This window comes from Phyllostomus discolor, chromosome 8 (assembly GCF_004126475.2).
Source record: "Phyllostomus discolor isolate MPI-MPIP mPhyDis1 chromosome 8, mPhyDis1.pri.v3, whole genome shotgun sequence".
In the NCBI taxonomy this organism is placed as follows: Eukaryota; Metazoa; Chordata; class Mammalia; order Chiroptera; family Phyllostomidae; genus Phyllostomus; species Phyllostomus discolor.
This window is the reverse complement of record NC_040910.2, coordinates 51,891,700-51,904,705: the sequence shown is the minus strand read 5'-3', so window position 1 is coordinate 51,904,705 and position 13,006 is coordinate 51,891,700. Positions and strand designations below refer to the sequence as shown.

General features: G+C 44.9%; 1 protein-coding gene across 4 annotated transcripts in view; it reads right to left on the bottom strand.

The window, feature by feature from the left end:
• Positions 1-8,349: 8,349 nt before the first annotated feature.
• The window catches only part of PPP3CC (protein phosphatase 3 catalytic subunit gamma), a 79,359-nt gene continuing 74,702 nt past the window's right edge, over positions 8,350-13,006 (bottom strand). For 2 of the 4 annotated variants that reach the window (XM_028520338.2, XM_028520337.2), the window contains 2 exons: positions 9,997-10,026; positions 8,350-8,878 (listed from right to left, as the gene is read on the bottom strand). In XM_028520338.2, coding sequence (XP_028376139.2) covers positions 8,652-8,878; positions 9,997-10,026 — 257 coding nt within the window. In that variant the 3' untranslated portion in view covers positions 8,350-8,651. The remainder of the gene's footprint in view (positions 8,879-9,996; positions 10,027-13,006) is intronic. The other 2 variants (XM_036032672.1, XM_028520340.2) reach the window with 1 other exon arrangement.

The window sequence follows — 13,006 nt, the reverse complement described above, 5'->3', positions numbered from 1 at the left end:
GTTCTATTCAGGCTGCTCAGAGTGGACCGCATCTGAACCTTGAAGGCTGTGAAAGAACTTGGCCTCTTGTTGAGTTCTCCAGTCTGTCTGCAAGGAAGCCTCTCACCGACATCCCAGCCCCCACTGGCCACTCTGTCCCTCCCTCTACAGATGAGCAAACACGCACAGGTGCAGATGGGTGTCCTAGAGAACTGCGCTGGATGAACCTCTTTCAGTTCTCAGGAAAGTAAGAGCAAGAGGCCGGCCGCTCTTCAGAAAGCAGATTTTGTGAAGCAAAGATAAATAAGTGATGACCTCAGAGGGAAAACCCAGCCAAGTTCACTGGGCCACAAAGGGCACACAGACTAGGAGCCGGAAAACTAGGTCTGCATCCAGCCTCTTTCCCCGCGTGGCCACCTCAGATAAGGAGGATAAGAGGGCTGGGTTGCTGGCCCTGGACACGGTGCAGTGGCGCTCTGGCCTCCAGACAAAGAGCAGCCTTGTCTTCCCACCTCCTTGAGCTCTAGGGCACACCTCCTCCTGAACTGCAGTAACGTTTCAGAGACTGCCTAATGTACCGTGGAGCTGTTAACTCACTGCATCAAAATTAAATAGGCTTTCTTTCTGAAACCTGGAAGTTATGATACAAAAACAAGACGGTGCAATTACTAGAGCAGGCAAGGAAGTGGGGATTGAATGTACATGGAGTGAGAGATAAATGTGAATTTGCACTTGAGTTCTTCATTTCTAGGCATAAAAAAAATCTTTTTCATAATGCTGGAAATTAGGGTCCATATTAACTCAGCATTTGGCTTAGGGTTTAGCTGAGATATAAGGACACTGCTAAGTGAGGGGGCTGTTTATTGGGAATGATGCCAAAATGTGTTCTGGGCTTAATAGAAATTAGACATCTGGGCTCATTTTCTGGCTTATAAATTGCACCGTGGCCCCTGATGTCATCAGTAAAATGGCCTGACTCAGGCCCAGCAGGCCCTGGGCTCGCCCTTTTGCTTTTCCTGCCAAACCAACAGAATTCCCTCATGGTCACATTTTCCACTCCAAGGGCCCTGGGGACTTTTTCACCCCCACCCCACTGGCTCAGTGGAGGTTATTTTCCCCTGTGAATCTGCATGGTATGCCTGCTTTTCAAAGGAATCAGAAGGGTGGCCTGACACTTCTTAGCGGTCTCATTCAACTCCACGTTCAACTTGTCTCTGGCTTCGTCCGCTTCTCCTGATATGGAATTCATCCATGTCTGTGATTAGGATCACATGCACAGTTATTAAGTTACTGCAATAATTATTTGTATCTTTTGTAAGGATTTCATTTTCTGGGATGTCTTCCTTCCTTGTCTTTAAGTAGTGGCCTCTGCCACAGAAGCCACACAGAGCAGGGAATGGAGGGTAGTGGGCGGAGCGCCAGGAAGGAGGTGGGGCAAAGGAGTGGGTCCCCAGAGGGAGAGACAGTTATGCCACTGCAGCCACCAACCACACTAGTTTAATCCTCACCTGAGGTGGCTATTATTATTGGTGTTGTTTTTATAGAGAGAGGAAGGGGGAGAGAGAGAAACATCTATCATTTGGTTGCCACCCGTAGGTGCCAGGACTGGGGATCGAACCCTCCAACTTTTGGTGCACAGGCTGATGCTCCAACCAACTGAGCCACCCTGCTAGGGCCGAGCTGGTTTAAATCTAAAGGGCTGAGGAGGTGAAGGGAAGAGGTCTTTTACTGTGAGGGTTCTCTTCCTTGAGAGGGGACTTCCTTGGCAACCTCAGCGACCAGACCGGACGCCAGCCGTCAGGCTGTATCTCCCCTGACTTGTGGGTGACTGAACGGTAACAGCCACAGGTAAGTGCCTCCACCAGGAAATGAAGGAAATAAAGACACAGGGAGCCAAGTAAGTTACCATATAGTGTTTTCTTTTCTTTTTTTTAGAGATAACTTCCAAATTACAGTAAGAAAGTTATAACAAATTTCTTGTTCACAGTAAAGACTTAATAAATGATCTCTGCCAATAAGGAACATTTCCACCATTTTCTTTAACATTACTGAAAAGCAAGAAAAAGCAGGTCCTCTCTAAGCACAAGGCAACAATCCATCACCCAGAAGAGCCTTGGAGGAGGTGCACCCCGTGCTCATCTCCTGCGCCTGGCCACCTCCTCCTGCGGGCGAGACCAGGCCCTCAGGGAGCACACCCGCTGCGTGGCTGTGAGAAACACAGCGGCAGGTCCCAGCGCACAGAGGGGAGAAGCGGGGCTCCTGACAGCACCTCCCTGGGGCTCCCGGCAGACAAAAACATCCTCACCACCGCACACCAAAGTCTGGGGTAGGCCTCCTCCTTCTCACGTGCCCTTCACTTCAATAGGCAAAAAGAAACCATCACCTGGAGACAGCTCTGGCAAGGGATGGGGCAATCTGGGTGAGGACTTACAGGAAGCCGGCGTGCATGGCCTGGCTTTAGCGCTGCTCAGAGGGACAGTGGGCGTCCATGTCCTCGCTTCTTGATCGTGAGCCCCCCCGACTGCTCATGTGGATGTAGAAGAGGATATGCATAACCCTGTCGCAGACAAAGGTGTTCTTTCAAGTCCTGCTGAGGTTGCTGGGGTGTGAGGCCCAGGCCCCTGGGAGGGACTGTGCTCTCCAGTGTCACCTCCACCTTTGTGACTGCACAGATGAAGGCAGCCACCCCTGACCCTGCGCACTCTGGGCCAGGCCGGTCAAGCCTCCAAGTAATGCAGGTCCCCTCGGACATGCTGTCAGTGGCACAAAGCTCGATGGTTAACACGGTTCCTGTTCAACTCAAGATAAGAGCAACAACTTTTTTTTTCCAACTATACGACTCTCTTCCTCTGTCTGCCCTTTCTTGGGGCTTTCCTCTGAGCACGGGCTCACAGCTTCGCCAGGGAGGCCCGTGCTGATCAGCCCTTCGGAGCCACCGCCTGGGTAAGCTGGACCCTCCTCAAGCTGCTGCTGGGTCCTCGGCTGCGCTCCACTCCCCCTTTGAGCAGATCTCAGAAAAGGTGTGGGCCAGGCGCTAGGTGAGGTGGTATCCACGGTCATAACCGCAAGTAATTCAGAAAACAGAGCCTCCCTCTGAACTCTTTTCTGCCTGGGTGGGAGCGGCTGAATAATGCTTTGAGAAAAGTGCGTTCCACTGTTACTGTAGCAACTGTAACAGACATGGGGGGGTTCTAGAATATCTCAGCAGGTCTTTATGGGTTTGGAAATAATTTTCAATACCAAACCCAGAAAGAAAAATTGAATAATTAACACACACACAAAAAAACCCTCTGCATTAGTCAGTCTAGAGCGGGCTCTTCCTAAAAATCATTTTAACTGACTGGTTACCCAGATTGGTCTTAATTTTCAAGACCTTTGAGTTTTCTACTTATAAATAAGGTACAGCCAAAAATTCTGGGTACTGTCTACAATATTTCATAAAACAGTAGGCAAAGGAAGCTGATTTCAGCCTTAATCATTCGGAGAGTCTGGAGAAACTCTCAAGTCCCGAACGCGAGCAGCGAGCCCGGCTATATCTCATGTGGGCACAGCTGTGACACTCGTCTTACCTGAGAGCAGCAGTGGCAGACTCTGTGCTTACGATCGATTACTCAGAAGAGAATCCCAGGGGGCAGCGCCACGTCTGGAATGCCCCAAAGTTATCCAACTTCAATAAATCCTACCGTTGCTCCTTAATGTCATTAAATAATAATATTCTGTTGACAAAGTAATAAGTTTTGCTCCACCTGTTTTGAACTTGTCCTGATTTACAAGGAGAAGCTGTGTAGGGACAGAAAAGGCAATGTGCGTACAGACAAAAGGACATGAAAAAATGTAGGTACCCCTGGGGAGTCGATTCTTCGGTCCCTAGGCCAGGAGCCACATCAAGCCCGTCGGAGCATGAGAAGCAGTGTTTACTCTACTGGTTGGTATCTAGTTGCAAAAGCCACGGGCTCACCAGTGTCTGTGCTCACAACCGGGGTTACCTCGAGGTTTGAAAGGAAGTGGAGGCCACTTTTGTTTTAGCATTCTATTGAGCATGCATGTGCGCGTGCACACACACATGGCTTATTGGTTTGGGTTGTTTTTTTTTCTCTAAATGTTAAGAGCACAGATTTAAACAGTATGTATGTTTTGAACTTAGGTGAGTTTTTAAATGTTTACTTAAAAAATGGTCATCTGATCAATTTGAGATTTTACATGATGTGGATACAGACAAAACTGGGAAAACTTGGCCTTGAGAAGCGCCCTTTCTAAGATGGCATTTCACTTCACAAGCATTACAAAGAAGCCCTCCAACATGTCTAGGGAACTGAGGTAAGAAGCTGTGCAGCTTTTCTCCCCCAGATTAGACAAGTTGAAGAAAATAAGGTCCCGGTGGACCTTAAAGTGAAGGCGAGGAAGAGTCAGGTATTCTTAGTATCTGGAGCACATCAGGCGAAGAGTTAAGGGAGGAGGCTCCGACAGCGCCAGCACTCAGATCTCTGGCAGTGACGGAGCTGGGCAGAAATCGGCCCTACCACAGACCCAGCACGGGCCACCAGCCATCTTGGGAGCTACTGTTTAGATTAAAATGTTAAAAAAATGTGCTAAAACCCTCCAATGAAATCTAGAGTGAAGAAATACTGTGAGTACAATATAGTCTTAACGCCCCTGCCCCCTAAACCATCAGGTATAGGAGCCGGCCTGGGTGGTAGCACCGGCTGGCAGCGCCACCTGAGGAGGCTGCACCGCAGCGGCCTCCACACCCAGCTTTCTGCAGCACACAGGGACAGAAAGCAGGGTTTTCTGCCATTCCGCAGGGTTTGCAAGCCTGACTGCCTTCAAGAGCTGCTGCTGCTCTATTTTAAGCTCCAGTTTTCTTGAACGACAACTTCCTATCTCTTTGCTGTGGCCAAGCCTTCAACAGCTCAAAGGGTGCCCATAAGATACACCCTTTGGCCGTGCCTCTGTCCAGGAAGCTTGCTTTATTGGACAGCTTCTTTTTGAAAAAACATTCCTAAATAATTGTCCTTTTTACTAGCACAATATTACTTTTTGCTTATATGGATGTATACCAACTATCTCACTACTTGCCTGCTGACTGAAGTCCGTAAGAATAGTTTCTACCCGTACAGTGTGCATGTAAAACAACCACCTCGGTGAGAAGCAGAAAGGGACGAGGGACCCCCATCCATCGAATGTGTCGTGTGGGCTTTCATTTTAAGTGAGATTTCCAAAACGGTGATCTTTTCTATACTGGGCCTGAGGGAGAGAGGAATCTGAGGATCTCCAGGTGATGAATTCCATTTTCATTTATTTATTTATCCTCACCCAAGACATTTTTTCCCCTTGCTTTTGGAGCGAGAGGAAGGGAGACGGGAAGGGAGAGAAAGAAACATTGATGAGAAAGAGAAACATCGACTGGTTGCCTCCTAGACTCGTCCAGACCAGGGATCACACCCACAGCCTTCCGTTACGGACAACGTTCCAACTGACTGAGCCACACTGGCCGGGGCATGAATTCCATTTCTAAAGAAGTGGCGATCAGTAAAGGCCTCTTCTCCCTTCTTGTATAGGTTTTGTTGGCAACCCAACAAGAGATTTTTCATCTCTGTCCTCAATAGCCTTCCTTTTCCTTTTAAATAATTTTTATGTGTTGATTTTAGAGTAAGAGAAAGAAAAGAAACATCGATTTGTTGTTCTACTTAGTTATGCATTCATTGATTGATTCTTGTATGTGCCCTGACCTGGGATTGAACCCACAACCCTGGTGTATCAGGACGATACTCTTAACCAAATTACCCAGCCAGGGCCTTCCTATCTTTTTATTTTTTATTTAAAAATATATTTTATTTATTTATTTTCAGAGAGAGGAGAAGAGAGGGAAAGAAACATCAATGTGTGAGAGAAACATCAATTGCACACCCCACAACCGGGGTCCTGGCCCACAGCTGAGGCATGTGCCCTGACAGGGAATTGAACCAGGGACGTTTCAGTTCACAGGCCAGCGCTCAGTCCATTGAGCCACACCAGCCAGGGCCTTCCTACCTTTTTAAACAGAGTAATTCATGCCACCAGGTTCCATTCCCCAAAATGCTTTGATCGTTAGCATAAACAAATTTGGAACTGCTAGCAAAAGATATAGAAAACAGAGGTAGATGAGCTAAATCCTCATTTTTCTAGCGAAATTGTGTTTTGGATAAGGCTTTTGTTGTCCTTGAAATTCTCAACGTAAAGTATTGGGTTGGCCAAAAAGTTCATTTAGTTTTCTCTGTACAATGGCTCTAGTAGTACTTAGCCGTCTTTAACTTCATTCAAAACAATTCTGTTAGATTGTGTTGTGACAGCTGTCATGTCAGTGTACATTTAAAAAAACTTATCAAGATTGGTGAATTTTTGTGCAGCCATTTTGGTATTGAAGCTGGAAGAACATACACAACATTTTCAGCATATTATGCATGCCTATTATTTCAAGAAAGGTAAAAATGCAACAGAAACACAAAAAAAGATTTGTGCAGTGTATGGAGAAGGTGCTGTGACTGATCGAATGTGTTGAAAGTACTTTGTGAAGTTTCTTGGTACTACTGACATTTTGGCTAAATAACCCTTTGCTGTGGGGCTGTCTTATGTGCTGGAAGATGTTTGGCAGCACCCCTGGCCTCTACCCACTAGAAGTCAATAGTGGGAGATGGCCAACATACTCAAAAAAGCCAAATCAATAAAGTTATCAGTGAAAATGAAAAATGTGTCATTTATTTATGGAAAAAACTAAACAGACTTTTTGGCCAACCCAATATAACTGTCTGAGACACTTGCTCCTGTGCTGGATGCCTGCACCCCGAGGACACTAAGAAGCCCCACAGACGTGCACTTGGGTGCGGTGTCGCCCAGCTGTGCACACCCACTGCCAGGCTGACTGATGGGTATTATGACATAGCACCCATCACCAGGCAAAATCAAACATGGGAGCCTAGAGACCCTGAGATTTCCTTCATTAGTTGGTCATGACTTGAAAAACCAAGGGAGGATTATTCAAACATTATATCTGAATGTGGGGAACCGCTTCGCATGGCATGGAACTGTAGCTCAGCCTCCACATGGAAAACCAGTGGGAGGAGTGGCCTGCAGGACCACGCCCACAGAGAGGTTTTCCCATGGGGAATCAGGCCTGCATTGTACCTAGACTGCTGCGAGACTTGCTTCTGCTAGAACTCCCTCACCCTGAATTGAGGCAGCAAGGGCTTACTGCAGCTTCCTAAAGTCTGTGCTAAACCTCCCAAGGACGGCGTGTGATCGGTTCAACCACTTTTCCCCTTGGTCTGCAACATCCTTCTCTTTGAAGTAATTAGCATCATCCTTTCCTTTGTTATCTGTAAAAGGCAGTCCCCTGCAGTGAACCTGTGCATAGTACATGAGGACTACCCTCCATGTAAGGTACCCAGAGAAGCAATAAATGTCTGTCCAGGCAGGGACTGGGCTCTCTGGCCCTCTCACCCTCTCTCTCTCAGACAGTGGCCATGCCGTCCCTTTTTCTCCACAGGATTTCTGTTGTCTGTGTGTATATGTTCACTAGCAGCCACACCACACACGGATCCTGCAGGCCAAGATCCACCACATCTGAACACTTGACTTGTATTCCAAAATATGCTGACAGACACTGCCATACAGTTCAACCTGATGAGTGTTGAGAGGTGAAGAAACACCCTGTAACTGACATAGAAGATACGGAAACCTCACTCATCAGTGCCCTTCAGCAAGACTTCCAGTTCATAAAGGGGTCGTTCCACCATAGTCTGTCTTCATTGCCCCAGTTGGTTAAAGAAAACACTGACTCAGGGAAAGGGGGAGGGGAGAACAGATGCTGTAACAGCTGATATGATACACAGAAGGCTAAGTACCTCTGTTTAAGGTTTGCAGAGGGCACTTAAAAATGTTTAGACATGTAGCTTTCTTTGCAGACGGGGTAAATCACCTGGGGTTTAACAATGAAAGCAAAAGGATCTGGCAACAGATAAGGACACTCCCAAGTTCTAAGGGAAGTTTAAACCAATCGCGCCCATAGTTAGAGGAACACACTTCAAGTAATTCTAAGAAAACATATACATTCTGTCTTACTTCAATGTATTAGAAGGAACTGAGAGTCCAACAGAAAGTAGGTTATGGAAAACATTCCCCTTGGCCCTTAAAAATCACTGGCTTTGGGCTATTCATTTAGAAATTCTACTAGAATCAGGTTTTCCACAAGAAGAGAAGTTAAAGCAACTGAAATCTAAGAGATATTATTCAATAGTACCCTGTAGAAAGGAAAAAAACTGTCTTGTATTTGAAAAGTCATTGGTCTGAAATGAAAGATAGGACCTTCTACCGACACGACAAAAGGCTGGCTAGTTCAAGGCAGAAACCCAGGGTGGATTTTCCAAGGCCCTTTTATTAGGGGGTGGTCCCCTTTATATAAAGCACAACACTTCACATATGTATCAGATAATCGGATCAGTTCCCCAAAATTAAGAAAAAGGAAAAACAAAACAGATGCACTTCTTTTACATATATATATAAACATAAATTAAAGAATTTATAAAATGGTCACCTTTCTTACAGAATAAATGCAGATGGTATGAGTGCACCTCCAGGTTTACGTTGTTTAAGTTGCTTTGTTTTGTTTTCCAATAATAAATAAATAAAATTTGTTCTTATGTCTTGGATCCACCTATGCCACAGCGGGGCTCTGAGTCATTACTGGCTTTTCTGCCCTTGTCGCTCCTGTGTGTGGTGTTCAATTGTACTGTGGTCACCGACTTCCCGGGCCCATCGAGGTATTGGGTATCTCTTCGGGGTGGCATCCGCTCATTGATTCGGTCCAGACCTCGGGCTTCTTCAAAACTCCGGATCCTGTGCTGAAGCGAAAACCCTCTGATGGCTACAGAAAAACAGGAAAGGGAGGAGCTCAGTTGGACAGCAGAGTGACAAGCTCCAAGTTTCTTAGCACACAGCAGCCTTCTCGGGGAAAACACAGAAGGGTGGCTAGGGAGCACATGTCTGGTGAGGGCCACAGGCAATATTTGATTTGAATTAGCTTGTCTTGAAGCTACTAATTCCTTAAGGCCCCCAGGGTAGCTGAAACGTGAAAGCCATTTTCACAGGAGTTGATACAACTGATCATACAGAAGTATGGCTGACAAAAAGGAAACAAGTTCTTACTCAGCCCCAGTACGTTTGGGAAAGAGTTTCTTATGGGCCAGAAACGTGCTCAATGTGAGAGGAAAAAACGAAACACTAGAACATAGAACAAGTTAAACAGAGTGGTTACTTTAGCACAAACATCACAGTGACCACAAAGAAAGGTAACAAAGAACCAGTGTTTTTGTTTAGAAGGACAGCTTTTTATCTTGCACAACCAGGAGTTGAACGTAAGTTAAAGCCATCTAAACAATAGTGTCTAGATATTTTCCTTGATTGAGCTTTTGTATCGTCAAGGACAGGCATTCCTATTTTGAGTCACCTTACCAAAGAAAACAAATTTATATCACAATATCAATTCCAATGATTTTGATCCACAGATTCATAGGTTATTGTTACTTAAAATTTGCTTTCACAGAAACACAGATAGTTTAGCTTGACTGTGTTACGGCACCCTCAGAAATGAATCAAAGTAAATTCATGTCTACTGTTGCCTCTGCTCTTGATATTCTTTAGCATCATTAGATAAAGAGGCTGACCTGGTTGAATCTCCAGTAATCACATGGATGTCTCACATATGGAAGAGCTATAGGATTAAACTACTTGATCCCTCAGACCAGTTGCTTAAGCTGCGGCCATTGTATTAAAACAGAGCCCAGAAAGGGCTTTCGTTGTGGAGAGGGTGGTTTACATTAATACAACTACAGGATACTTGTGAGCATGCCTAGGAATATCTATTCCTTTTCTCACTGTTACAGTTCTGGTGATGCAATAATAAAAGATTTCAAATGGTGACAAAGCTTTTTAAAACCAGTAGACAGACACATGATCACATCTATCACAGGAATACGGCCATACCTTCCTGGGCCTCTACCGCTTCTACTGTGGCTGTAAGAGGCAGGAGCAGTGGCATGCAAAAATGAAGACAGAGAAGAGTGAGTAAACCAACAGCAGTGCCGCCAGCAGTCGTCCTCGGTCCCCCCCCCAGCCACTCCCATCCCTAATAAAAGTCAACGAGTTAGAGAAGCGAGAGGATTACTGCGGAAAAACTGAATGGGGGTGTGTGTGGGGGGAATGCAAGGTGGGGAGAGTCTCTAACATTTCAGGCAGCATGAGAACCCTTTAGCTATTGGCTTTATTTCTAAGCCAGCTCGGTCACTCAAGAGTTACATTGCTTTCCTGATTTTAAATAACCAGATGCTAATTTATGTCGACATTCACATAGAGTCAAATAATTTCAAATAATTTAACGTTATAGCAGTTCTTGGGTTTGTGATAGCTCAGATGGTACTGAGTGAGCTGTTGCTGGGTCCTATTCAAAAACATTCATTTAAAACTACTTCTGACTGCTCTCAAGCAACTTAGGTGGGGTCCAATTGTTGTTTTAAACCACTTAACCTTTGAATAACACACTGGCACTTGGAAGGAGAGAAAAATGAGTTTTAACTGAAGGGTTATTATTTTTTTTTGTCCAGAAGTGGAGTACTAAGCTAGCAAAGGCATAAAACTGTTCAATTCTGGATACAGATTCACATATCCTCCTGGACTAGAGACCCAGTGGAGGCTGGCCCTCCAGCAACTCGGGGGGGGGGGGGGGTGTCCCCCCCCGCCCGGCTGTGGGAGAGCCTGCCAGCCACCAGGAAGGCCCTCCTCCCCTTCAGTGGTAGAGAAGGAAGCAGTCAGTACCAAAGGGTCAACTTTCTTACATCTTCTTCTAAGACAATAAAAACTCTAATATATGAAATTGTTACAGGCTGTAGTAGCAAGAAAGATCTTAGTAAGAGCATGCCGTCAGTTCTTCCAATATCAACTTTTAGAAAGAAGACAGGGAGAATAATGAACAGTAACAGTTCGCTCTTCCTGAGGCTTCCTATATCAACGGGAGGAGACGGGAAGAATGGAAAGTCAACTTCCTAACACAATGTGAAAATGGAAACTTGGAATCAACTTATCAAGGGTTTGCATTTGTCAACCATATGTAAGCATGTATTAAAGCAATGTCTCACCCTCTCTCCTCCTCAAATAGAACAAATAAACTTCCACAAGAAAACCACAGTGCCTTCAAACAGTGTATCGCTGATGCAACTGTTAGGAAGTGGGAGAACAAAGCATTGCCTGAAATTGTATACAGTGTTGGCCTAATTAGATTTAAAAGCTATGTGGCAAAAAGTGGACTAGTGTCACAGTGTTTGGGGACTCCTGGAATTGCTCTGCACTGGGTATTAAGATACTGGCCTGTACTGGAGGATATTTAAGAAACCGTCATATAAAACTGAGAAACTGCCCTTTTATTCTTTACTGATACAATTTCTTTACACCACAAAATTCCCTTGTCTAAAGTGTACAGTTCAATGCTTTTAACATATTTAGAGCTGTGCAATCATCACTATAACCCATGGTTAGGACATTTTCATCCCCCAAAGTAAAACCCTTTCCCTTCCCCATGCCCACCCCCATTCTGGGCACTTTGTATACATGCAATCATACAATATGTCATATTAGTGACTTCTTTCATTTAGCACAGCAATTTACAACCTTTCTCATCTCATGCCACACATGAACTAATTACCAAAATTCTGCAGCACACCAAAAAAATTTTTTTGCCAATCTGACAAAAAAATAGGTGTAATTTTGATTCATTCACAGCAGATGGCTATTGTTGTACTGTCCGTTGTCATTTTTCTTGACAATCTAAGGGAACAGAGGCCAGTGTCCCTGACTAAACAGTCAGGTGTTGTAGGGTTTAAAAATCCTTGTGGCACACTGGCTGAAAGCCACTGAGTAAGGATAATGTTTTCAAGGTTCATGCATGCTGAAGTGTGTATCAGTATTTCATTTCTTTTAAAAAATATTTTATTTACTTTTAGAGAGAAGGGAAGGGAGGGAGAAATAGAGGAGAGAAACATCAGTGTGGGTGAGATATATTGATTGGTTGCTTCTTGCACGCCCCCAACCAGGGACCTGGCCCACAACCCAGGCAGGTGCCCTGACTGGGAATCAAACAGGCAACCTTTCAGTTTGCCGGCCAGTGCTCAATCTACTGAGCCACACCAGCCAGGTGAGTTTTTCATTCCTTTTTATGACTGAATAGTATTCCACTATATGGATATACCACATTTTGTTTAGCCGCTCAATAGTTGATGGACATTTGAGTTTTTTCTACTTATTGGCTATTACAATGAATGCTGCTATGAACATTCATGTACAACTTTTTCATTGAGATGCTTTCATTTCTCTGGGACATATACTATATTTTGGCATGTATGACGCACACTTGTTTGCCCAAATTTCTGAGGGGAAATTAAGTGTGCACCTTATACATGGCAAAATACAGCTAGGAGCAGAAATGCTGGGCTACATGATGGCTACACATGCGACCATCTAAGGCACTGCCAGACGGACCATGACAGGCCTGCACGTCTCACATCCCTGCCAGCCAGGGATGAGGTCCGAGTTCTCACACCTGCTCGCCAATACTCACCACCTGTCCTTCTGGCCGCAGCTCTCCTCGTGGGTGTCAGGTGGTATCTCACTGAGGTTTCGAGTTGTACTTCCTTACTGTCTAATGGTGGTGAACATCTTTTCATGTGTTTATTGACCATAAATATATCTTCTTTGGAAAAATGTCTATTTGAATTTTTTACCCATTTTTAATTGAGTTATTTGTCCTTTTATTATTCAGTTATAAGACTTATGTACATTTTCTAGGCAGTAGTCCCTTATCAGATGTATGATTTATAAATCTTTCTGACCATTCTGCAGGTTGCCTTTTCACTTTCTTCATGGTTCCATTTGTAGCACAAAAGCTTTTAACTCTGATGTAGTCCAGCTGATAACTGATCTGTTTTTATCTTATGGTCTACGTGAA